This window comes from Megascapheus bottae, chromosome 7, assembly GCF_031878675.1.
Source record: "Megascapheus bottae isolate mThoBot1 chromosome 7, mThoBot2.hap1, whole genome shotgun sequence".
Lineage (NCBI taxonomy): Eukaryota > Metazoa > Chordata > Mammalia > Rodentia > Geomyidae > Megascapheus > Megascapheus bottae.
Genome location: NC_143515.1, coordinates 82183836 through 82210051, shown reverse-complemented (window position 1 = coordinate 82210051; position 26216 = coordinate 82183836). Strand labels below are relative to the sequence as shown.

At 56.8% G+C, this 26216-nt stretch overlaps 1 protein-coding gene across 1 annotated transcript; it reads left to right on the top strand.

Moving 5' to 3' along the window:
* Window positions 1-474: 474 nt before the first annotated feature.
* On the top strand, window positions 475-26144 carry Colec11 (collectin subfamily member 11). Its single transcript, XM_090336222.1, has 7 exons — window positions 475-592; window positions 3616-3771; window positions 9353-9424; window positions 20448-20519; window positions 22687-22740; window positions 25159-25254; window positions 25674-26144. Exons 2-7 carry the CDS (start codon window positions 3642-3644, stop codon window positions 26063-26065), a joined length of 816 nt encoding a protein of 271 aa, XP_090192348.1. The 5' UTR covers window positions 475-592; window positions 3616-3641; the 3' UTR covers window positions 26066-26144.
* The last annotated feature ends 72 nt before the right edge of the window (window positions 26145-26216 follow it).

The window sequence follows — 26216 nt, the reverse complement described above, 5'->3', positions numbered from 1 at the left end:
CTTGGGACCATGTCAGCCCTTCCCTTGCTCTCTCCATACTTTGTACTTCTTTTGTGGTACTTGGGATTTAATCCAAGGCCTCCCACTTGCTAAACAAGCATTCTTCTACTCGGGTCCCACCTTCACACACACACCCTTCCCTTAAGTTTTAGTCTTAGGATAGGGGCTCCCTAACTTTTCCCAGGCTGACTGCAAACTCATACTCCTACGGTGGCTGCTTCCCACGAAGCTGGGAGTGCACATATGTGCCCCACACCCGTCCTCATCTTTCCTCTTGAAGACCTACAATGTGCGTGCTTGTTTAAAGAAACAAGTAAAGAGAAAGCAAGGAAAACCAGACCGAAAGCCTCTCAGGAGGCGGGGGTTGTCTGGGGTGGGGTTAGGGCCCGGGGGCACGTTCCCACACTCTGCCTGGCTCCGGACAGGGCTGTGCTCCTGGCAGGAAGCTTCTGCAGATAAGGCTGCAGCCTCTCAGCCACTGGGCCTGGACGGCAGCGGGGGTCCTCTGTAAATAGTGGTCACGAGGCTCTGCAGAGCAGTGTCCCCACGGGCCAGCCCAGCCAGGACCAGCCCCTTGCCCGGCGCACTGCAGGTAGGAGAGGACACTTTTGCCTGCTTGTTTGGACTGGGGCTGGCTTGGTTCTGTACCTCAGGAGGTGAAGTTCTGCCCAGGAATGGGGTGGAATCTGGCTGCCTGGCAAGGCAGGCTGGTCTCACGTGCAGGCCTGGTCTGGCACCAGGATCCTCCAGTTTGGTTAGTTCAGTGGTTAAAGATGGAAACTTCCTGAAGCCCCTGGCTGAGGCTTTTTGGATGGGCCAGCCTCACAGGTAACAGAGCCAGCACTCAGGTCACACCTGAGTCCTGAGAGCAGCTGCGCCCACATGTAGCCGGGTCTGTCCTGATGGCAAAGCCCGATGGCCACAGGCTCCAAGGCCCCCCGCAGTGCTCCTGAGCAGGCCCATGGGGCCGGCAGGTCTCCCAGGGGAGGCCCTGCTGGGGTCTGAGACCACTGCGGGGAGATGTTTCTTCCAGGGGCCCTCTAGTGCCCCGTGGAGTTGCCATAGCCTGGGAAGGAGGGGAGTTCCTGAGGGCAGCCCCTGCTGCCTTGACTCTAGGCCTCACTGTGGGACTGCAGCTGAGCCTTCACAGCAGCTCTGGGGTGTGTGTGTGTGTGTGTGTGTGTGTGTGTGTGTGTGTGTGTGTGTGTGTGTGTGTGTGTGTGGTTCGTTGGGGCTTGAGGTCAGGGCCTGGACACTATCCATGAGCCTTTTGTGCCCAAGTTTACTGCTCTATGACTTGAGCCACCTCTCTGCTTCCAGCTTTTTGGTGCTCAGTTGGAGATGAGAGTCTGTGGACTTTCTTGCCATGGTTGGCTTCAAACCTTACGCCTCAGATCTCAGCCTCCTGAGTAACTAGGATTCCAGCCTGACCCGCGGGCCTCCAGCCACAGCTTTTTCTTTTCTTTTTAGAACATTTCTTCTGTTTGTGGCACTACAGCTTGAACTCTGGGCCTGGAGCACGCTGGCTTGCTTGCTCGTGGCCAGTGGTCTACTGTTGGAACCACCCTTGAGGGTGACTTGTTGTTGATCAATTTGGAGATGGTTTCTCATGAGCTTTTCTGCTGAGTGGTAGAAAAGGACTGAAGTGCCATTCTCTGGATCTCAGCCTCCTAAGGAGCTAGGATTTCAGGTCAGTGGTGGTTTTTTTTCTTTACCTAGCACGTGTGGTTGTATGAAAGAGCTTCGTGTGCCATTGTCTCCACCCCTCATCCTTCTGTTACTTTCAACCCTTAGTTCCTTTGTTTACTGTAACAGGCTCTCCATTCACTCTGCACCTCCCAACCAGGCCTGTTTTACTTTCCTGTCAGTGTGTGTGTGTGTGTGTGTTCGTGTGTGCTCGATATACCTAGGGATTTCACCAAGGGGTTTTACACAGATTTTCCTTTCTCTAAGACTCTGGGAAATCTGGCTGGCTGTGAAGAGATCAGAGCAGTCAAGGATCTCCTTCAGGCCAGAGATGGGGAAGAGCCGGGGCCTTGCTGGGGCAGGGGAGCCTTCCCTGCAGCCCCATTGCCTGATGTGGAGGGCGGCAGGGTGGGTGGGGTCAGCTGGCTGTGGGGGGCCGCCCTCCTCACGGCTGCCCGGGTGGTCCTCCAGCTGTCTGGCCGGTGAGATGCCGGCCTGCCTCAGGCATTCAAGGCAAGTACGGGTTGTGTGTCTGGCTATGTGTCCTGCCTCTCCCAACTCATTCTTCCTGATCCACTCTTCTTCAAAGGCCACCTTTAATCTCCCCAGAAAGCTAGCTCATTCCTGGTGGCTTGCCTGAGAGATAAGGTTGCTATTTGTTATTCTTAACGCCATCCTGGAATCCCTGCAACTGATGGGTTTACAAAACCAAATTCTTGTGCAGAAGAGGCAGTGGACGGGGAGCCCTGTGTCAGGGTTGCTCCATGGCACCCCAGACACATCCAGGACAGGGTCAGGGCAGGAAGCCCCACAGGGAGGGAAGGAGGGGCTGCCTTCGTGACCCCTCCACCCCCCCACTCCAGGTTGGTGACAGCTAAAATGCCAGTGTCAACACCTGTGGGCTGGAGCAGGATGGCCAGGTTTGGTCTGTTCTGGCTCCTGTCATCTGCTGGCTGTGGGGGGCCCCAGAGCCTCCTGGAAGCCGCTGTGGGGACCTGCACTGGGCGCAGGCCTTGAGAGCTGTGCAGGTCCTGCCAGTAGCTGCCGCCTCTACCATGGATGAGCTCCCAGTAGTGAGGAGGCAGTTACCCCTGGCAGCCCTGATGCCAGAGACGAGCTGACCCTGGAATGGTCTTCACCCACCCAGCATCAGGAGCATGAGGCATGCGCACAGAGCGCTGCAGGCGTGCCATGGCTGTGTGAGGGGGTGGACCAGGGGAAGCAGGCATCTGTGTGGTTAAGTGCATTCTGGTCCGTGGCAGGCCTGTCGCCCCAGTGGCTAGGGGGTTCCAGACAGTGACAGCAGAGGATAATCCCCCTGCAGCCCCACTGCTGGCTTTTTGGTGGTTAATTGAGGTAGGAAGCCCACTAACTTCTCCTGCTCAGGCTGGCTTTGAACTGTGATCCTTAGATCTCCACCTCCTGAGTAGCTAGGATTCCAGGCAGGAACTATCAGCACCTGGCTTAAATGTTCGTTTAGTTTTGATGCCCCTGTGGTGGAGGGACAAAGGGCCCCGGGCCTGGCCCAGGTTCCCAAGCCCCTCAGGCCCCCCTAGCACTTCCCTTGGTTCCCAGCATGAGACCCCTCGGAGGTGGTGTCTGGTGGAGTTTGGCTGCACCTCTGTGGCAGCCCTGGGGCTTGGGCTCTTGGTCTGTGAACTGAGCAGTGAGCATGGAGCTCGAGGCCCACCTCTGCACTGCCTCAGGCCAGCTGTCCTCTGCTGAGGGTCAGCCTGCGGCTCCTAAGCTGGCCTCGGCCCCAGGCACCTCTCAGCCAGCTTAGGGCAGAGGCTGCTTGGCAGGGGCTGGGAGACCCCTCAGTAGACGATCATAGTTGGCATGAAAACCAGAGGTCAGGTGGACACAGGGCGTGGGCTGCCCTGCCCTGCTCACTGGCCACCCTGCAGTGCTGACCCTGCCTTCCTCCAGAGGTCGACGTCCTGCCTGTACTCACCATGAGCGGGGTCCTGGCTCTCCCGGGCTGGCTAATTGGCCTGGCCTTCCTGTCTCTGCTGCCTGCTGGATGTCCTCAGCCAACTGCGGAAGACCCCTGCTCTGTGCAGATTCTTGTCCCCGGACTCAAAGGTAACTGACCTCCAACCCCCCCTCAGGCTCTGGGTGGGGGCAGCTCTGCAGAAATGCTTCAGTTCAGGTGGTCCCAGGACCATCGGCTCATCTACGGGGACTGTTTCCCCGGCAGTGCATGTAGGGGCGGCCGCAGGATGTCTAGAACACCCTTCAGCCAAGGAACTGGGCAGCCCTGCATTAGCAATTCATCTGCAGCTCAGGGTCTCCAGAGAGGGCCTCGATGAGGACACCTAAGGGCTGTCCCAGGCACTGCACACGTGACCTGGGGCTCTGTGAGGTTCAGCAACTTGACTGGGGCCCCACAGTGACCCTGCACCGCTCACAAGGCCCCCACAGTGACCCTGCACCGCTCACAAGGCCCCCACAGTGACCCTGCACCACTCACAAGGCCCCACAGTGAGGCTGCACCGCTCACAAGGCCCCACAGTGACCCTGCACCTCTCACAAGGCCCCACAGTGACCCTGCACCGCTCACAAGGCCCCACAGTGACCCTGCACCGCTCACAAGGCCCCCACAGTGACCCTGCACCGCTCACAAGGCCCCACAGTGACCCTGCACCGCTCACAAGGCCCCACAGTGACCCTGCACCGCTCACAAGGCCCCCACAGTGAGGCTGCACCACTCACAAGGCCCCACAGTGACCCTGCACCACTCACCAGGCCCCCACAGTGACCCTGCACCACTCACAAGGCCCCACAGTGAGGCTGCACCACTCACAAGGCCCCACAGTGACCCTGCACCTCTCACAAGGCCCCCACAGTGACCCTGCACCGCTCACAAGGCCCCACAGTGACCCTGCACCACTCACAAGGCCCCCACAGTGACCCTGCACCGCTCACAAGGCCACAGTGACCCTGCACCGCTCACAAGGCCCCCACAGTGAGGCTGCACCACTCACAAGGCCCCACAGTGACCCTGCACCACTCACAAGGCCCCACAGTGACCCTGCACCACTCACAAGGCCCCCACAGTGACCCTGCACCTCTCACAAGGCCCCCACAGTGACCCTGCACCACTCACAAGGCCCCCACAGTGACCCTGCACCACTCACAAGGCTCCACAGTGACCCTGCACCGCTCACAAGGCTCCCACAGTGACCCTGCACCGCTCACAAGGCTCCCACAGTGACCCTGCACCTCTCACAAGGCCCCCACAGTGACCCTGCACCGCTCACAAGGCCCCACAGTGACCCTGCACCGCTCACAAGGCCCCCACAGTGACCCTGCACCGCTCACAAGGCCCCACAGTGACCCTGCACCGCTCACAAGGCCCCCACAGTGAGGCTGCACCACTCACAAGGCCCCACAGTGACCCTGCACCACTCACAAGGCCCCCACAGTGACCCTGCACCTCTCACAAGGCCCCCACAGTGACCCTGCACCACTCACAAGGCCCCACAGTGACCCTGCACCGCTCACAAGGCCCCACAGTGACGCTGCCCCTCTCACAAGGCTCCCACAGTGACCCTGCACCTCTCACAAGGCCCCCACAGTGACCCTGCACCGCTCACAAGGCCCCACAGTGACCCTGCACCTCTCACAAGGCCCCCACAGTGACCCTGCACCGCTCACAAGGCCCCACAGTGACCCTGCACCTCTCACAAGGCCCCCACAGTGACCCTGCACCGCTCACAAGGCCCCACAGTGACCCTGCACCTCTCACAAGGCCCCCACAGTGACCCTGCACCGCTCACAAGGCCCCCACAGTGACCCTGCACCACTCACAAGGCCCCACAGTGACCCTGCACCACTCACAAGGCCCCACAGTGACGCTGCACCTCTCACAAGGCCCCCACAGTGAGGCTGCACCGCTCACAAGGCCCCACAGTGACCCTGCACCGCTCACAAGGCCCCCACAGTGACCCTGCACCGCTCACAAGGCCCCACAGTGACGCTGCACCTCTCACAAGGCCCCCACAGTGAGGCTGCACCGCTCACAAGGCCCCACAGTGACCCTGCACCGCTCACAAGGCCCCCACAGTGACCCTGCACCGCTCACAAGGCCCCACAGTGACCCTGCACCGCTCACAAGGCCCCACAGTGACCCTGCACCGCTCACAAGGCCCCCACAGTGACCCTGCACCGCTCACAAGGCCCCACAGTGACCCTGCACCGCTCACAAGGCCCCACAGTGACCCTGCACCGCTCACAAGGGCTCTTTATTAGAAACTTGAACTGTCTGTATCCTGGCTTCCAGAGGCCCAGAGGATCACAGGTTTGAGGACAGCCTGGGCTATGGAGAGACTACAGAGGGACCTTGTGTCATACAGAGATCTTTGTGTTCTTGCTGCTGTGTGTGAGGCCCAGCCACGGGAGGGCAGCAGCTGGGGAAGGCCTGCCTCATCCAGGAGAGTCAGCAGGGCCTGCAGCGCAGACCCGCCACCCCCCCCCCCCTCCCGTCGCTGGGCTCCTCCAGTACAAGCTGAACCAGGGGCCCTTGCTCTGTGGAGACTGCAGGCGGAGCTGGGGGCTGGCAGCGGGGGGAAGGCCTGCCTGTTCCTGAGCCTGTGCTGGAGTGGTGGGGACCACAGCCGCGTTGCTGCGTCCGCCCCCACCCCCACGCTCTGGTCCTGGAGGTGCCCTGAAAGAGAATGCAGAGTCCAGCATCCGGGAGCTGTGGAACCATGTAGAGTCAACAATCACGTAAGGCCACCTGTGAGAGGAGTCCCAGACTGCAGGCAAGTCTGGGGGTTCCCATGTCAGGCCCGGCCAGTCACCCCAACACAGGGCAGAAGAGCACAGACCTGAGCGGGGCTCCAGGCTGGTGCTGGCTCAGTTCAGGCTCTGCAAGGGGTCTGGACAAGAGCCCCCCAGCTCCCCTGAGGGAATGGTCTTGCTCCCAGCTCATTATCTTCAGCTCTCATTGGGGGGCTGCAGGGTGGAGACCCAGGCTTGAGGAGACAGAAGCAAAATGGAGGAAGGAATAAGGAATCCAGGCCACCAGAAAACCTGAGATAGCACTGTGGCTCCTTGACCAAAGGAGCTCAGGGACAGTGCCCAGACTCCAAGTTCAAGCCCCGGGACCCCTACCACCACCAGGAGCAACAGCACAGAGTCGCACAGACTCTCCTGCCCCGGCTGACTTTGAACCAAGGTCATCAGGTCTGAGCCCCCCCGAGGGGCTAGGATTACAGGCTTGAGCCACTGGTGCCAGCTTCCCTGTTTTGTCTGTCTTGTCTTTTTGGCCAGTCCTGGGCTTTAAACTCAGGGTCTGGGCATTGCCCCTGAGCTGCTTCTGCTCAAGACTGGCATTCTATCACGAGGTACAGTGCCACATCTGGTTTTTTTTCTGCCAAGGAATTGAACCCAGGGCTTCATGCATGCTAGGTAAGCATTCTACAAGTAGGCCATACTCCTGGCCTTCCCTGTGCTCTTAAGTACGAAGTTCCATGGCTAGCCAGAGCTTCAGCTGATCCCTCAGCCTCTGAGCCATCCCCATCCTACTGCTTCTCTCCCTCTTAGAGCACCACCGGCCGCTGCCGCATCCTGCTGGCTGAGTTCTCTTACCTCCCATTTCCAGCTTGTCACTGTGGCTGAAGCTCCTGGCTCGTTTGACGCCGCTTTCCTGCGTCGCTAATGAGAATTCTCCTGTCAGTCTCACCCTCATTTCCATGCAGGCAGCCTTAAAGTACTTTTCCCCCTGGGTCGCTGATAGAATTTTCTCTTTGTTCACGATGTTTTGCAATGCTAGGCTGACAAGTGGATGCTAGTTGTCTCTGATTCTTTTTCCTGAGTGTCTTTCCGTGGGCCTGGCCTTCCTGTCCTACGGGAAGCTAGGAAATGTTCACGGTCACCCAGGCTTCAAAGCCTGTGCATTCTTTCCAGAAATCCTGGAAGATGGATACTGGCAGTTATGAGTTTTTTTGTTTTTTGGGTTTTTTTTTTGCTTTCATCTTTCAGCCTGAGAACTCACTTCAAAACAGAGAGAGCCAACAAACGTTCAGAGCTGCTTGTCTCTTGGTGCTACCGTGAGGAATTCTTCCTCTCCATCTTAATTCAGTGGGTTTTCCTGCCGCTAGTCTGCCCTTCAGCCCCTCACCATGGGGTTTATCCAGGAATCTTCAGGCTCCAGGCCTCCAGTGGCTTCTTGGTTCTGCTTCTTGGCTGTTGCCTGGCTGGAGCTCTTTCGGCTTTTCTGGGGCATCACTCGTCTTGTCAGCTGGCACCTTGCCAGGCTGCCAGTGCTTTGTCCAGGATTGTGACCTGTCTTTTTCAAAGACAAGGAACACTTGAGCTAGACACCAGTGACTCATGCCCATAATGCCAGCTACTCAGGAAGCTGAGATCTGAGGATTGTGGTTAGAAGCTAGCCCAGGCAGAAGTCCTTGTGAGACTCTTATCTCCCATGAACTCCTCAAAAAACCTGGAAGTGGAGCTGTGGCTGAAGTGGCAGAGCGCTGGCCTTGAGCAAAACGTGTTCAAGGACAGTGCGCAGGCCCTGAGTTCAAACGCCAGGACTGATAAAAATAAAATCAAGGGAGTCAGGGCTCGTGACTGGGCTAAGCACCGGTACCCAGCAGGCAGCCTGGGCACAGAATGCAGCCCAGGGGCCTTGTGGGCGGCCAGCTCTGTCTCCTAGTTGCTAGGTCCCTTGTTTGCTTTTCCCTTTATTTTGATTGAAGTGTCTTCTCTGTTAAGCTAGATTTTCAAGCTAGGGACTGTTTTTTGTTGTTGTTGTTTTGTTTTGTGTTCTCTCCTGGACCTGGGGCTTAAGCTCAGGGCCCGAGCACTGCTCTGAGCTTTGTTGCTCAAGGCCAGCACTCCACCACTTTGAACCCTAGCACCATTTCCTATTTTTGGTGGTTAGCTGAAGATGAGTCTCCTAGGCTTTCCTGCCTGGGCTGGCTTTGTACTTTGAACCTCAGGTCTCGGCCTCCTGATTGGCTAGGGTGACGGGTGTGGGCCCCAGGGCCCAGCAGGTTAGGGACTTTTCGAGGGCACCTGTAATCTGGGTTGGGGCTCTCCTCCCGCCAAGGGTGATAGTCAACACAGCACCACTGGAAATTAAAGTTCACTCAAAGGTTGGCCTGCCCTGCTGCATGAAGACGGGCACGTGATAACGATGCAGGCTCTCATCGATGGGCACAGAGGAGGCCTTTAAACACTGGGCACTGTTTATAGCTAAATGAAGCCGTTGGCAGCTTGATGAGTCTTTTGAGCAAGAACGGGAGTTGATTTGTGCCCTAGGAAGGCCATTTTGACCCGGACTAGAGCGGAGTGGAGTGGAGTGGCTGGGGAGGGGAGGGGCCTCGCCTGCTGTGGCCGCTTGGCCCCCATTCTCTCTGCACCCTCAGACCAGCGCAGGGGAGGGAGACCAGCAGAGGGGGAACCTGTGGGACCCCAGGGCGGTGGGCACAGACCCGGGCCCAGGAGACGGTCTTGTGGGGGTTCTCGTGGGGGGCCAGTCCACTCTGAGGTGGAAACCCAGGTGAGGACAGAGCCCCAAGGGCAGCGCTGGAGCGCTGATGTTGGGGGGCTGGCAGGCCCTGGCGGGGACTGGGCACCTTCCTGCCCGGCCCTCTGAGCCCCTCGCCGGGACGCTGGCCAGGCTGCTAACCAGATGTGACTTCTTCCACAGGGGACACCGGGGAGAAGGGCGACAAAGGCGCTCCGGGGAGGCCCGGAAGAGTCGGCCCTACGGGAGACAAAGGTACCTGCAGCCCGGCTGTGCGGGTGGAGGGCGGCTGGCCATGGACCGTGGGTGGCAGAGCTGCAGGAGAGCTGAGGCCACCCAGGGAACAGGTGCAGGCAGGGCACAGCGCAGGATGGCGGGCACGAGCGTTAGGCGGAGCAGTGCGCTGCGGGCAGTGGGCTGGGGCTGGGGGCTGGAGTAGCAGGCTGGGGGTTGAGGGCTGTGGTCTATGGGCTAGGGTAGCGGACTGGGGCTGTGGGCAGGGGGCTGGGGGCAGCAGGCTGGGGGCTTCAGCAGGCCTGGGCCGCCTCTGTTGGTGGGTTTCTCCCTGGGTTTCTTTGGGTCGGGTTCTGAAGGTCAGTTGCAGCAGGCGTAGGGCACAGCAGCAGGCGTAGGGCACAGCAGCAGGCTCTGTACACTGTCTCCCCAGCCGTGCCTCCTCCTGGTGGACAGCCCCCGCGGCCAGCACATCCTCCTGCTTGTCCTCCTGCTTGCCTTCCGTGTGCCCTGGGCGTGGGGAGGGCTCTGCTTGCTGGACAGTTCCCTAGCTCTCTTCTTTGACTTGCCTGGGAAGGCCTTTGTTTCTCCCTTGATATTAAGGAATCATTTTGTTGGCTATGACACGGGTTGGCATTTGTTTCAGGGCTTGAAGGATAACATTGCAGGCTTTTTTAGTTTGCTTTGTATTTTGCAGCCTTGGCATTTTAACTAAGATGTGATGTTAAGAAGTTCTCTCTCTCTGTCTTTTCCTTTCTTCCTTCCTTCCTTCCTTTCTTCCTTCCTTCCTTCCTTCCTTCCTTCCTTCCTTCCTTCCTTCCTTCTTTCTTCCCTGCTTGAGCGTAATATTTCCTTGGTCTTGTCTTCAATCCCTGATATTTGTACTTTCACTTGGTCTAGTCTAATTTTGATAGTTAATATATTTGTTTGTTTGGTAGTACTGGGGTTTGAACTTAGGGTCTTGTACTTTCTAGTCAGTTACTTTAGTATTTGAGCCATATCCCCAGCACCTTTTCTTGCTTTTATAATTGTTATTTTTTTGTCCGTTGTAGGGCTTGAACTTGGGGCTAGGAGCTTTGCTCTACCCCTTGAACTGCAGTGCCACTTCTGGTTTCCTGGTGGTTAATTGGAGATAAGAGTCTCACAAGCTGAGCACCATGGCTCACACCTGTAATCCTAGCTAGTGAGGAGGCTGAGATCTGAGGATCTCGGTTCAAAGCCAGCCCAGGCACTAAAGAACATGAGTCTCCAATTAACCACTAGAAAACTAGAAGTGGCGCTGTGGCTAGCTCCAGGGGTGGGGCAGTAGCCTTGAGCTGAGGAGCTCAGCGACAGTGCCCAGGCCCAGAGTTCAAGCCCCACAAACGACAAAGAAAAAAAAAAAAGAGTCTCACAGACTTTCCTGCCTAGGCTGGTTTTGAACTGTAGTCCTCAGATCTTAGCCTCTCGAGCAGCTAGGATTACAGGTGTGAGCCACCAGTGCCTGGCTTGCTTTTACTATTATTACTGTATTGTTATTGTTATTATTATTATTTTGTCAGTCCTAGGGCTTGAACTCAGGGCCTGGACATTGAACTTTCTCAAGGCTATAGCTCTAACACTTGAGCCACAGCACCACTTTTGGTACTAAGGAATTGAACCCAGGCCTTCATGCATGCTAGGCAAACACTACCAACTAGATCACACTCCCGGCCCATTATTATTATGATGATTAATTTTAATTAAAGTATTTATTAACATTGATTTTTACATCATATTTCAAATATCATTATTATTATTTTTTAGTAGAGTCTTGAGGTTATGTCAGAAGATGGACTGGACTTACCTATATTTCCCACATAGCTGAAATGGCAGGTACAAGCTACTACACCAGATTTATTAATTGAGAGGGTGTTTTTTGTTTTTTTGTGTTTTTTTGGTCAGTGGTGGAACTTGAACTCTGGGCCTGGGAGTTGTCCCTGAGCTCTTCAGCTCAAGGCTCCCCCTACCCCTTGAGCCACCGCACCACTTCAGTTTTCTGGTGGTTAACTGGAGATGAGTCTCATGTTCTTTAGTTCCCGGGCTGGCTTTGAACTGCGATCCTCAGATCTCAGCCTCCTGAGTAGCAAGGATGACAGGCGCGAGCCACTGCACCTGGCGAGAAGTTGTCTTATGACATCTTTGCCCAGGGTGCCTTTGAACTATGATTCTCTTATCTCAATCGCTGAGGTGGCCAGGATTACAGATGTGGGCACGGCCTGGTTCATGAGTGCTTTTGTTGGGTGTATTACATATTTTAGTTCCAGCTTTCCTCCCCTCTACCGTCTCATTTCCTTGTGGACTGTCTCATCCAGGTCTTGACTGACTTCCTTATCTCAGTCATTCACTCGGGTCCTTTCTGAGCACAGTGGCCGGGGCCTGCCCCCACCGGACTTGGTTGCCCACCTTTGATCTCTGCCAAGTTTACACTGATCACACACAGGTAACTAGGTTTAGAATCCAGTGGCAATCACACTGGCTGTGAAATGATCTCCCCTGCCCCTCCATTGTCCTCCACCGTCCTCCACTGTCCTCCACCGTCCTCCACTGTTCTCCCCCACCCTCCACTGTCCTCCATTGTCCTTCCCTGTCATCCCCCATCCTCCCCTGCCCTTCCCCATTCTCCCCCATCCTCCCCTGTCCTTGCCCATCCTCCCCCATCCTCCCCCGTCCTCCCCTATCCTCTGCTGTCCTCCACTGTCCTCCACCATCCTCCCCCGTCCTCCATTGTCCTCCACTGTCCTTCCCCATCCTCCCCTGTCCTCCACCATCCCATCCTCCACTGTTCTTCCCTGTCCTCCCCTGTTCCCCCCCATCCTCCCCTGTCCTCCACTGTCCACTGTCATCCACTGTCCTTTCCTGTCTTCCCCTGTCCTTCCCTGTCCTCCCCCATCCTCCCCTGTCCTCCCCCATCCTTCCCTGTCCTCTCCTGTCCTCCCCTGTCCTCCCCCATCCTTCCCCGTCCTCCCCTGTCCTCCCCCATCCTCCCCTGTCCTTCCCTATCCTCCACTGTCTTCCACCATCCTTCCCCGTCCTCCACCGTCCCTGGCTCCTCAGAGCCCATGGCATCTCCTTGATGGGAGTTAGGCCCATCAATAAACAGAGCCTTGGAGGGTCACCATGACAGATGCTTTCCCGTTCCCTCCCTCCCTCCTTTTCTTCCTTCCTTCTTTCCTTCCTTCCTTCCTTCCTTCCTTCCTTCCTTCCTTCCTTCCTTCCTTCCTTCCTTCCTTCCTCCCGTCCTCCGTCCCTCCCTCCCTCCTTGCTCATTCTTTCTTCCTTTATCTCTCCAGGCCTAGGACTTGAGCTCAGGGCCTGAGCACTGTCCTTGGACTTTCTCAAGGCTGGAGCTCTACCTTTTGAGCCACACCACCACTTCCAGCTTTTTTCTATGTATGTGGTACTGAGGAATCAAACCTGGGTCTTTGTGCATGCTAGGCAAGCACTCTACCACTAGGCCACACTCCCGGCCTGTCCCTGAGCTTCCTTTGTTCAAGGCCAGCATTCTACCACACGAGCCACAAGGCCACTTCTGGCTTTTCATGTTTATATGGTTCTAAGAAATAGAACCCCGGGCTTCATGCATGTTTGGCAAGCACTCCACCACTAAGCCACATTCCCAGCTCCCAGCTCATTCCTTTGTGTATCTGATACCTCTGCAGCCCATGGCCCCTGGGGACAGAGCTTTGTGGCTGGGCCCAGCTTGGGGATCAGTCCAGAGCCCTGGTGACTTGACCTCAAGTAGCTGTGGGTGGCTGCAGCCCGGCCTAGGTCCAGCTCTGCTCACTCCCCCCGCTCAGGAGAGGCCTCCATACCTGTAGGAAGGAGGTCTGCGGGTGGAAACACGGCCACATTCCGAGGGGTCGTGAGACCGACATTTCTGTCAGCAGACTTGGTTTTTGTGGTTGCAGGGCTGGGCTGCCCTGTGGGGGTAGAGAACTGGGTCTTGACAGCTTGGCTTCTGGGAAAGGCTGTGCCCGCAGGGGCCTGGCCTGCCTTGCAGAGGCAGCAGCCTCCACCCTGTGCACGAGTGGGGCCCCTGGGCTGCCCTTCTGGGCTGGCAGAGCTGGCTCAAGGGCGGAGGCAGCAGCACCTGCTGTCCTTGGCAAGAGCCATCCAGCTTGTGTTCGTGGCCTCAGGGCTCCCTGCTGTCCTGTCACAGGGCTGAGGACCTCTTGGCCCAGAAGGTGGAGGACCCCATGCAGTGATGGCTCTTTGTGCTCTCTCCCCCCACCCCCGTTGCCAGCGATCATTAAAAACTGCTCAGGAAGCTGAATTCTAAGTGCTCAAAGGACTGCGGGAAAGTGTCATTAAAATTAATCAGTCCTGTGCCCGCTGTGAGCAGGTACTATTCCCCTGTCCTTGTGCGTGTCTAGAAGACGAATGTGAGCTGTGCCATCTCTCCTTTGTGTGACAGGAGGTGGGGACAGCAGGTCGCACTGGCTCTCTGAGCTGTGGGCGCCTCAGCCAGGCTCCCAGCCTGAAGACACAGGCTTGGTGGGGACCTGTGTCTCGGCTTGAGTGGGGCCCTCACGTGCCTCTTGGGGGAGGTGTCATGGAACAAGGTGGCTGGCTTTTGCAGGCGCCTGGTCGGCCCTTAGGTTTGCAGCCACAGTGCTGTCCCACTCAAGAGATTATTTCCAAGAGTATCTCCCATCTGAGACACACAGCTACCCAAACCACAGCAGAGGAAGTGAAGACACCTTCTCCTCCTCAACACAGCCAAAGGAGAAATGTCCTGCCGTGAATGTCAGCTTCCAGCTGCTGCAGCAGGAGCAGCAGGTCCAGCACGGAACCGTTCCTGTAGAAGCAGATATAGTGAGAGAGCCTCAAGCTCCATGCTTACCAGCTCCATGACCTTGGCTTACACTCGCATGCTTGCGAGCACATGTACATAACATGTGGTAACACATGCACACATGCACACACACAGATGCAGGTGTACACAACATGTTCCTGTGAGGCATGCTTATACATACATAGACATGGGCACACATGACTTCATGTTCACTTGAAAGTGTATTTGTGGAGCTAGGAGTGTGGCCTAGTGGTGGAGTGCTTGCCTAGCATGCACAAAGACCCGGGTTTGATTCCTCGGTACCACATAGATAGAAAAAAGCCGGAAGTGGTGCTGAGGCTCAAGTGGTAGAGCTCTAGCCTTGAGAAAGTCCAAGGACAGGGCTCAGGCCCTGAGCTCAAGCCCAGGACTGGCAAAAAAAAAAAGTGTATTTGTGCATGTGTGCTTGTATGCTTACATACGTATATACTGTATATATTTGTATGTACATACTTGTATGCAGAGAGTATGGATATATATGTTTATGACTATATGAGGTATGCATGCATTTGTAATTGCCTGCATATTTGCATGCATGTAGTATGTACAGAGTGTGTCTTCACCTGTATTTACTTATTATTTTTTGCTGGTTCTGGAGGTGGACGCAGGGCCTGGGTACTATCCCTGAGCCTCTTTATGCTCAAGGCTAGCACTCTACCACTTGAGTCACAAAATCACTTCTGGCAGGGCTGGGAGTTTGGCCTAGTGGTGGAGTGCTTGCCTAGCATGCACAAAGACCGGGGTTCAATTCCTTGGTACCACATACATAGAAAAGCCGGAAGTGGTGCTCTTGCTCAGGTGGTAGAGTGCTAGCCTTGAGGAAAAAGCCCAAAGACAGTGCTCAGGCCCTGAGTACAAGCCCCAGGCCTGGCAAAACAAACACACACACACACACACACACACACACACACACACACACACACACACTTTTGGCTTTTTCTGAATAGTTTATTGGAGCTAAGCTCACGGACTTTCCTGCCCACAGTGGCTTCAAATCTTGATCCTCAGCTCTCAGCATTCTGAGAAGCAAGGGCTACAGGCATGAAGCATTGGCACCAAACTGCATATATTTATATGTGTTTGTTTGTGCCAGCTTATGAGCAAACATATGAGTATGGGGTGTATGTGTATGTGTGTGGTGGCTATGTGAATACAAGAATAGTTTGTGTTTATGAAAGAGAATATATATATATATATATATATATATATATATATATATATATTGCTTTTGCCGGTCCTTAGGCTTGAACTTAACACCTGGGCACTGACCCTGAGCTTCTTTTGCTCAAGGCTAGAGCTCTACCACTTGAGCCACAGCACCACTTCTGACTTTTTCCATGAATCTGGTACTGAGGAATTGAACCCAGGGTTTCATGCATGCTAGGCAAGCCCTGTACCACTAGGCCACCTTCCCAGCTGGAAGCGTAGGTAAATGCACTTGCATAGTGTCTAGGTGCATGAGTGTGTGTATATGCACGCAGATATGTGACCAGATGCCTGTGTCTGTGCATGTAAATGTTTGAACATGGTAGCACATACATGCTGTGCGGCTGAGGTTGTGACTGCATGCTTGATGCATATGTGTGTACACATCTAGTGTAAGCACACTCGTGCACGCACACATGCAGAGCACGGCGTGGGTTTGGGGCGGAAGAGAATGAGGAGGGTAGGAGAGTCATGACCACTTGGCAGTGCCAACGCCAAGGCAGGAGCCTTCCATCACTGCCAATGTGACCGGCGCCATGAACAGCTCGTGCTGGTTTCCAGCCCTGGTTTCCACGTGCTTGGCTCGGCAGGATATTGTTCACCTTCCAACATGGCTGCACGGGTGCTCAGCCCCTGCCTCCTGGGCCTGTGCAGAGTGGGGACTGGCTGGAGACGACGTCTCGCGGTCTCCTGTCCTGTCACTCGAGGGGAACTCCGTACCCTGCAGGCGGGCGGGTGACCTTGGTCTGAGTGGAATCTGTCCCGTGCCTGCCCCGGGCTCTGTGTCTGACCGTCTGTGTGTCCTCGCAGGAGCCGCGGTTTGGGGATGAGGAAGTAAGTTTGCAGGGGTGACAAGCCGAGGCGCTTGTGGACGGGGACCTGGGATTTGGGTCTAGCTCTGTCAGTCAGTCGGCAGAGCCGCTGGACTCACTGGAGCGTCACAGGCTCCTCTGCACCTGGTCTGTGGCTCAGATGGTGCTCTCAGATGTGGCTCCATGGCTGTCAGTCAGCTGAGCTGGGTGACCAGTGCAGAAGAGGGGGCTTAAGCTACAGGGTCCTTCCTCACAGTTCTGTAGGCCAAGATCATGGTCCAGCTGGGCCAGTTTCTCACCTGTCCCCCTCCACGGCTCGCTGGCTTGCCTTCTCACCCGTACACGTGGCCTTCCCTCCACGCGTCTGCCTGCCTGCCTGCTGCCTCCTCCTACGATGCCTGGTCCTGTTGGGTCCGGGCCCACTAGGGTGGCAGGTAGCCTCAAGTACCCTTTCAAGCCAGCCTGCCTCCCAAAGTGGCCACCCGGGAGTTAGGACTTCAGTACGGAATGTCTGCAGGGTAAGACGGAGTGTGGGGAAATCAACAACCCATGTGAGTGTGTCCTCCTGGCCTGTGCACTGCACGCGCCGTCTACTCTTTGTGGAAAAGCAGTGGAAGCTCCACGCCTCACCTCCCACTTTCTTCTCGGCTGTCTCAGAGGAGCAGGTTCTGGTGGAGTCTCAGCCAGCTTGAGAGGGGCTGTGGCCTGGCCAGGTTAGCGCTGGGCTCACAGCGTGCCGTGAATTGCTGGGGCCCTGCCATCCAGCCCTGCTGGCTGTGGAGCTCGGCATGCTGCCTGCCTCCGGATGGTTCTCCAGCCCTAGATACCGCATTGCACCTGCCATGCTCCAGGTACTGATCTGGATGGCGCTCGCACCTCCTGCAGCCTGGAGGACAGGGCCTCGGGGCCAAGCCAGGCACAAGGACGGCCTGAGCCAGGCACAGAGTAGATGAGTCTACCAGGAGGCCGGGTGGCTCTGTGCATAGCCCATGGGGGAGTCAGAGCAGGGGGGATAGAGGAAGCAGTGGGTTTGTCTCTGTGTGTCGCCCTGTGGAATCCTCTCCTGGAGGCTCTGGCTTTGCAGCCCGGGCTGCCACCACCTCGGGGAGGAGGGAGGTGCAGATATGGGGCTCCCCCGTCCCTGGCCAGGGCTGTTCCCCAAGGCTAGCCCCCTCTGGCCTGCACCTGCGCCATGGCACTTCTGCGCCTGCATTTCTGGACTGGTGGCCTTGGTGTCCTGTGGGGACTCATGGGAAATGCCACCCAGCCCTCTGAGTCCTTCGGGCAGCTCTGCCACCTGCAGGGTTATAGCACCAGAGGCATGGGTTGAGCCCTTGCCGTGGGTGTGCTTCCTGCTGCTTGGAGCCTGCAGGCCGTTTCCTCCACAGCGGTGCCTCCATCTTCTGCCTCCTGATGCAGGCTCAGGTCCCTGGCTTCTTGAAGGCCAGGTGCGGCCTGCCGGTGCTCACCACCAAGGCGACACATGTCAGCCCAGGGGTCACCACCGGAGCCCTGCATTCCCCTTCATGTCTACGTGCTCTCAGATTGTTGTCAAGTCCTGGCTGCTGCTGACAGCAGGATGTGTGCGAGGCTCTTACCCCGTCCTTCAGCTGATGTACAGAGCGCTAACTGCCCATTCTACTGAGGTGGAAAACATCACCGTTTCCCCGAGAATGTCTATGCTGCCAGGGGCTTCCGCCCAGGGCCCTCGGGCCCCTGTCTCCCCTGCATCTTGTCTTCCTGTTACTCTGGGGGCCTGATTTCCCTTGGGGCCCTACCTGGGTTAAAGGCCAGGGAGGGAAGGGCTCCCTCCCTGTGGCACTGCTTCTCTCTGCGAACATGTCACCAGGCCTGCCACAGCATTAAATGAGCAGCAGAACTCTCCAGGGCTCAGCCAGAAGCAGCAGCAGCAGGGGAAGGGAGCCAGGGGACATGAGACCCCTGCAGAGACCCCTGCATAACGCTAGACCTCCTTAATCAACACTAGATCTCTACATCATCACCAGACCTCTACATCATCACCAGACCTCTACATCACCACCAGATCTCTACATCATCACCAGACCTCTACATCATCACCAGACCTCTACATCACCATCAGATCTCTACATCATCCCCAGATCTCTACATCACCACCAGATCTCTACATCATCACCAGACCTCTACATCATCACCAGACCTCTACATCACCACCAGATCTCTACATCATCACCAGACCTCTACATCATCACCAGACCTCTACATCACCATCAGATCTCTACATCATCCCCAGATCTCTACATCACCACCAGATCTCTACATCATCACCAGACCTCTAAATCACCACCAGATCTCTACATCACCACCAGATCTCCACATCATCACCAGATCTCTACATCACCACCAGATCTCTACATCATCACCAGATCTCCACATCACCACCAGATCTCTACATCACCACCAGATCTCTACATCATCACCAGATCTCTACATCACCACCAGACCTCTACATCACCACCAGATCTCTACATCACCACCAGATCTCTACATCACCACCAGACCTCTACATCACCACCAGATCTCTACATCACCACCAGATCTCCACATCACCACCAGACCTCTACATCACCACCAGATCTCTACATCACCACCAGACCTCCAACTCATCACCAGACCTCTACATCACCACCAGAACTCTACATCACCACCAGATCTCCACATCACCACCAGACCTCTACATCACCACCAGATCTCTACATCACCACTAGACCTCTACATCACCACCAGATCTCCACATCACCACCAGACCTCTACATCACCACCAGATCTCCACATCACCACCAGACCTCTACATCACCACCAGATCTCTACATCACCACCAGATCTCCACATCACCACCAGACCTCTACATCACCACCAGACCTCTACATCACCACCAGATCTCCACATCACCACCAGACCTCTACATCACCACCAGATCTCTACATCACCACCAGATCTCTACATCACCACCAGACCTCTACATCACCACCAGATCACTACATCACCACCAGATCACTACATCACCACCAGATCTCTACATCACCACCAGATCTCTACATCATCACCAGATCTCCACATCACCACCAGACCTCTACATCACCACCAGATCTCTACATCACCACCAGATCTCTACATCACCACCAGATCTCTACATCACCATCAGATCTCTACATCATCACCAGACCTCTACATCACCACCAGACCTCTACATCACCACCAGATCTCTACATCACCACCAGATCTCTACAGTACCACCAGACTTCTACATCACCACCAGATCACTACATCACCACCAGATCTCTACATCACCACCAGATCTCTACATCACCAGATCTCTACATCACCACCAGATCTCTACATCACCACCAGATCTCTACATCACCAGATCTCTACATCACCACCAGATCTCTACATCACCAGATCTCTACATCACCACCAGATCTCTCCATCACCACCAGATCTCTCCATCATCCATAGACCCCCTGCATCACTAGAACACTAGTTATCTGTGCACAGGCTGTGGGTGAGGGCTGGTGCTCTCACTGGAGCCTCTAATCTGTTCTGTAGCTGGGCACTGAGCCATTCCCTGTCCTAGTGATACAGGGTGTGTGGTAAAATGTCAGTCTATGAGTGTACGTGTGCTTTAGGGTCGTGGTGGGTGTGTGCTGTGGGACCATGGTGTGATGGGTGTGTTTTGTGTGTGTGTGTGTGTGTGTGTGTGTGTGTGTGTGCATGTGTTACAAGTCATGGGCTGAGGATGTGGGCACTGAGCTGGCAGATAACCATGGCTCTGACCCCAGGTGCCTGCTCTCCTGGAAGGTCACCTTGAGACTCAGCCGGGGGCGCCCTCTCCTTCACTGCAGCTGCCTCCCGAGGCCTGGTTTGGGTGAGGGTCAGGATGCCCTGTGGGGCAGGGCTGTCCCGTCCTTCCCTCCACAGCCATGGACACAGCGGGCCTTGGCACAGTGCAGGACCCAGGAGCAGCTGGAGGGCCTTTTCTGTTTAGGGTGGTTATGACCTTTAGGAGAAATGCAGCATCCCTTGTCTACCGTGTCTGTGCCTGACCTGGGAAGAGCCGTCCAATCACCGCGTGACCCTGGAGAGACTGGGTTTCCTCGCAATGCATCAACTGTGATCTTCTTTTCCACAGGAGACTCCGGGGACAAAGGACAGAAGGGCAGTGTGGGTCGCCATGGAAAGTTTGGTCCCATTGGTGCAAAAGGTATTTGCCATCGCTCCTTGTCCCCTGGCCCTCTCTGCCTGGGGTACGAGGGTCGGTGACGACAGTGCCTGCCTGCGCGGGTCCTGGCTTGTCTCTGTGCCTCCCACAAGCCAAGTCTGCTGCAGTGATTGCACTGTCAGGGCCTAAGGATGGTCCACTCTGGGCCTGGCGGGCCTGGGCGTGGTAAGGGGATGCAGACCGGGTGAGGGTGAGGGGTTGCTCTCTGCATTCAGCAGGCCCTGGGGGGGGGCGTTGGTGAGGGGTCCTTGCTCTGTGCCCTGCAGGCTGGGGTGTGGTGTGCCCAGAATCCTCCGGGACATGGGGAGTTTCGTCCTCCAGTCAGGAAGCCAAGCTGTGGGCCTGGCAGGCCTGGTGTTCCTGGGACAGCTTCCTCGCCAAGCATGAAAGGAGCGCAGGGGCCTCGGAAAGTAGCAGCAGGGAAACCCATGTCTACTTGCTCCTGGCTTTGGTTACTTGGGCCTTTGAGACTATAGGGTGATGTCTGTTTTTTAATCGTATTGTCGGGATAATGTGTAGAGGGGCTGCAGCTACCTCCGTCAGGTTGTGCGTGCATCACTTCTCACACGACGATAACCTTCTCATGGTTTTGTCCCTGTTTCCCTCCTCCCAATCCTCTTGTTTCCCCCTGCTTCCCTTTCCTATTTCAAATAAACAAATACACGTGTATACAATGTGCCCGGTCACCAAGTCAGATACAGCAACAGCATGAGATGAACCAGAAGGGCAACAGAACAGTGCTGCTTACCGGTTCTTACCGGTTCTTACCGGTTCTTGTACCACGCCAGGCAAACCCAGGCTGGAGCTTGAGCAGGAGGGCTGTGTGGACGGCAAGTTCCACGGCCGTGGAGAGGGGCGTGGGCAGGGGTGTCCGGGAGGCAGCAGCGTGGCATGGCTGCAGCTCTTCTGGGAAGCCTGGCGAGCGCCTGTTGCCAGTCACGCTTCTCCCAGGAAAGGCCGGGTGGCCTGTGGAAGGCTCTGCAGGACTGATGAGGTAGCCCGTGGAATTTCCATCTCAGCTCTTCTAAGTGTGCACTAACATGGTGAGGTTCTGAGCGTGCTCAGCGTGGCACCACCCTCAGCAATGTGCATCCCCAAACGCTTCCCCCGCCACAGAGAGAAGCCGCACCCCCCAGCGCTCCCCCATCCCCTCACCGGCTCTCCACAGAGAGAAGCCGCACCCCCCCAGCGCTCCCCCATGCCCTCACCGGCTCTCCGCAGCTGTGAACTTCCCCTTCTACGTATTTCCCTTGGCGCTGGCCTGTTCCTTGGTGTGATGTCGTCTCAGGCCCTCCTCGCTCTAGCACCCATCGGAGCTCTCCCTCTCTGCGGCTAAGGAACACTCACCTGTGGCTCTCGTGCATTTTGTTTACTCAGTTTCCACTCCTGAGCACCCGGCTCCGCCCAGGCTGGCTGCAGTGAACCCTGGCCTGCCGAGGGGAGGCGTGCACTCTTCACATCCGTGTGCCTTGGCTCACTCAGGTTTCACCCGTGAGACTGCCCCCCCTTGGCTTGGCCTCTGAAATTGCCACCAAGTCCTTGTCAGCCACGTGGTCCTGAAGCCACAGGTGGAGGGAAGGCTCTGCTCTTCACAGAGACACTTAGCTTGTCCTGGTGACAGGGTGGACATGGCCACTCTCCTAGAGATGTCCCGTGGACTCTCATGCAACCCGTCCTGGCTTGATTTTATAGCAGCTAGAGAGCTTTGCTGCTGTCATGCCATCCACCCCATGTTTTATGTTGAGAGACATAGGGGTTGGCTGTCTGTCTGTCTGCCAGGAGGCTGGGGTAGACCCCGGGCGTCCAGAGCCTTCAAAAGCAGCGTCCAGGAGACTCAGGTGGCAGCATGACGTCCTACGTGCTGTCTTTGCTTCCCAACTGGCTGGCCCCTTCCATGTCCTGGCGTGCATGGTTTGCTCTTGGTGGTGAGGGTGTGGCAGAGTGCCCGAGGTACTCGAGATCAAAGCCCCTCGAAACACCTGCGTTCACGCTCCATGCACAGAGCCAAAGAGCGCTGAGAACAGGCAGGGAGGGCCTGGAGAGGCGCAGGGCACTGCACGGGGAAGAAACAGCACGGTGACCTTGAGGCTTTCTTCCTCTGGATGCAGCCCCTCTGCACAGCCCCTTGGCTTTTGCTTTTCTTTTTTAGGTGAGAAAGGGGATTCTGGTGACATAGGACCCCCCGGCCCTAATGGAGAACCAGGTATGGCATAAAGGGCCTACGGGTTTTAGCTAATGCTATTAAATTATCCTTTGAACTGAAAGTCACAGACTAGAGTGCCACTGGCTGGAGACAACGAGGTGCATGGACACATGTAGACTCTCCTGGCCAGGCTGGGGGCGTCCTGGGCGGTGGCTCACACTTTGAATCTCCTATGGTGGAAATGTTTGAGGGGGGGAGAGGTGTGGTGTGTGGTGTGTGTGGTGTGTGTGGTGTGTGTGTGTGTGTGTGTGTGGTGTGTGTGTGGTGTGTGTGTGTAATGTGTGTGGTGTGTGTGTGTGGTGTGTGTGTGTGGTGTGTGTGTGTGTAATGTGTGTGGTGTGTGTGTGCTGTGTGTGTGTGTGTAATGTGTGTGTGGTGTGTGTGTATAATGTGTGATGTGTGTGGTGTGTGTGTGGTGTATGTGTAATGTGTGTGTGTGCGTGGTGGTCGTGTGTGTGTGTGCGTGGTGGTCGTGTGTGTGTGTGTGGTGTGTGTGTGTGGTGTGTGTGTGGTATGTGTGTGGTGTGTGTGTGGTGTGTGTGTGCGTGGTGGTCGTGTGTGTGTGTGGTGTGTGTGTGTGTGTGGTGTGTGTGTGTGGTATGTGTGTGGTGTGTGTGTGTAATGTGTGATGTGTGTGGTGTGTGTGTAATGTGTGTGTGCATGGTGGTCGTGTGTGTGTGTGCGTGGTGGTTGTGTGTGTGTGTGTGGTGTGTGTGTGTGGTGTGTGTATGTGTGTGTGCATGGTGGTCGTGTGTGTGTGTGCGTGGTGGTTGTGTGGTGTGTGTGTGTGTGTGTGTGTGTATGTGTGTGTGTGTTTCTGGTCATGGGGCTTGAACTCTGGGCCTGGGCACTGTCCCTGAGCTCTTCAGCTCAAGGCTAGCGCTCTACCACCGAGCCACAGCACCACTTCTGGTTTTCTGGTGATAGAAAGTCCCACACACTTTTGTGCAAGGCCTGACTTTGGGCCGTGATCCTCAGATCTCAGCCCACTGAGAAACTAGGCTGACAAGCATGAGCCACCGGTGCCCGGCCAGTACGTGGGTTTTTTTAATTTTAATTTTTTTTGCCAGTCCCGGGCTTGAGCTCAGGGCCTGAGCACTGTCCTTGGGCTTTCTCAAGGCTAGAGCTCTACCACTTGAGCCTCAGCACCACTTCTGGCTTTTACTATGTATGTGGTGTGGAGGAATCAAACCCGGGTCTTTGTGCATGCTACACAGGCACTCTACCACTAGGCCAAGCTCCCTGCTCTTTATTTTAATTTGTTATTGTTGCTATGAAGGCTACAGTCACGTAAGTCATGTAGCGCGTGCGTACTTCTGTGCATTTCCCCCAGTTTCCCCTCCCTCCCCTCCCTGCAGGGCACACGTGGGTGCAGTGTGTAGAGAGCACGGAGGAGGCGCTTGTTCACTCCTTCTCCCTCCGTTTCTGTGGGGCTGGGATTCTGGAGCTTGAACTCCAGCGCCTCGTGCTCCCTTGGCTTTCTTCCTCCTCTCCCGACGTGTCTAATTGGAGATAGGATGTCAACGTCTTTTCTGCCAGGTGGTTTAGAGCTGCAATTCTTAGACCTCAGTCTGCTGAATCTCTGGGCTTGCACGTGTCAGGCACCAGCGCCTGGACCAGTGTTAAGTTGTAGTTCGTCTGACTGTCACAAATAGGTGTAGTGTCGGTGGCCTGCTGCGGTCCTCCCTGCTCCTATGAGCTCCCTTTACCACGGTCCTCTCACGAATGCACGGCGTCTAGACTGTTCCCTCCTTCTAGATGTCCTGCCGCCGCCTCCCCATCTGACATGGCTGGCACAGCTCCTCACCTCCCACCAGCCCCCGAGCAGATGGCTCAGGGTGCCCGGTCCTCCATCTCCCTTCCTTCTCGTCACTGCTCCCCCCGGCCCGCTCTCTCTCTTGGTTTTCAGCTGCCCATGTCGAGGTCTGCTCGGCATTCTGATGCCACCTACAGTGCTGGCAAGCCCGAATAACAGCTTGTGAGGATTCCCACGAGGCGCGTGCCCTGCACTCCACATCCACCCGCTCCTTCTCCTGAGCCCCGGCCAGTTCCCTCAGCACCCGCATGCACCAAGGGTTTCCTGTCTTAAACAAGGCCAGGCAGGTTCAGAACCACTCAGCCCCTGCCGTGGCCCGTGGCTCTGCGTCCCATGTGTTGAATTCTTCACTCCGGGCTCTCGTCCGCCCTCTACTCCTGCCTGAGGAGCCCTCCACGGGCCGGGGTCTGGTCAGGGCAGGGACTGTCCAGTCCTTCAGCGGTGCCTGTCCCCTGCCCTGCCTCCTCTGCCTTCCTTGCCAGCTCCACCCTGCGGGTCGCCCGTGGCTGACTCCTGGCTCCGAGGCCTGTAGTGAGCCGTGGAGGGGGTCTGTGCCTGGGGCGGGTGCTCTGTTTCTCCCCTGGGCCCTGTCCATCCTGCAGGCCTCCCTTGCGAGTGCGGCCAGCTGAGGAAGGCCATTGGGGAGATGGACAACCATGTCACCCAGCTGGCAACCGAGCTGAAATTCATTAAAAATGGTACTTGAGCTGGGCTCCCTCCCTGCCCCCCACTGGGCTTCCTCCCCCTCCTGCCCCCTGCTGAGTGCCCCTGCTTCCCCCCTCCCTCCTCCTGCCCCCCACTGGGTTTCCTCCCCCTGCCCCCTGCTGGGCACCCTTCCTCTTGTCCTCCACTGGGCTCCCTCCCCCTTGCCCCCCCTGGGCTCCCCCTCCCCCCCTGGGCTTCCTATCCCTACCCTCCCCCTGCCCATGCCCCCTCCCTCCTCCTGCCCCCCCACTGGGCTCCCTCCCCCTCTCCCCTGCTGGGCTCTCTCCCACTGCCCCCCTTGCGCTGCCTCTGAGCCTTGTGCTGTGGGTCTGTCTGTCTGTCTGTCTGCCCGCCTGCTGCTGCTGCTCTGTTTGTCTCTGGAGATGCAAGCTCTGCCCCCCACCCCCCCTAGCTGTGGCCGGCGTGCGGGAGACGGAGAGCAAGCTCTACCTGCTGGTGAAGGAGGAGAAGCGTTATGCGGAGGCCCAGCGGTCCTGCCAGGGCCGCGGGGGCACGCTGGGCATGCCCAAGGACGAGGCTGCCAACGCGCTCATGGCCGCCTACCTGGCCCAGGCCGGCCTGGCCCGCGTCTTCATCGGCATCAACGACCTGGAGAGGGAGGGCGCCTTCGTGTACGCCGACCGCTCCCCCATGCAGACCTTCAACAAGTGGCGCAGCGGCGAGCCCAACAACGCCTTCGACGAGGAGGACTGCGTGGAGATGGTGGCCTCCGGGGGCTGGAACGACGTGGCCTGCCACGTCACCATGTGCTTCCTGTGCGAGTTTGACAAGGAGAACATGTGAGCAGTGGGGCTGTGCTGTGGGGAGCCAGCCTGGCACCCCGCTTCCCACCCTGCCCCGCCCCTCGGCCCCCTCCCCCGCTCCCGCCACAGAGGGCCCTGTGGGGACCTGCAGGGATGGGAAGCCGAGCTTCGGCCTTCCGTTTCTGAAGAAG

Bases quoted from the DNA above. Each gene is read 5' to 3' on its own strand.
- Colec11 (XM_090336222.1), top strand. From the start codon at position 3,642: ATGAGCGGGGTCCTGGCTCTCCCGGGCTGGCTAATTGGCCTGGCCTTC. The intron at 9,425-20,447 runs GTACCTGCAGCC...TCTTTTCCACAG, and splicing joins CGGCCCTACGGGAGACAAAG to GAGACTCCGGGGACAAAGGA. The intron at 20,520-22,686 runs GTATTTGCCATC...TTTCTTTTTTAG, and splicing joins TGGTCCCATTGGTGCAAAAG to GTGAGAAAGGGGATTCTGGT.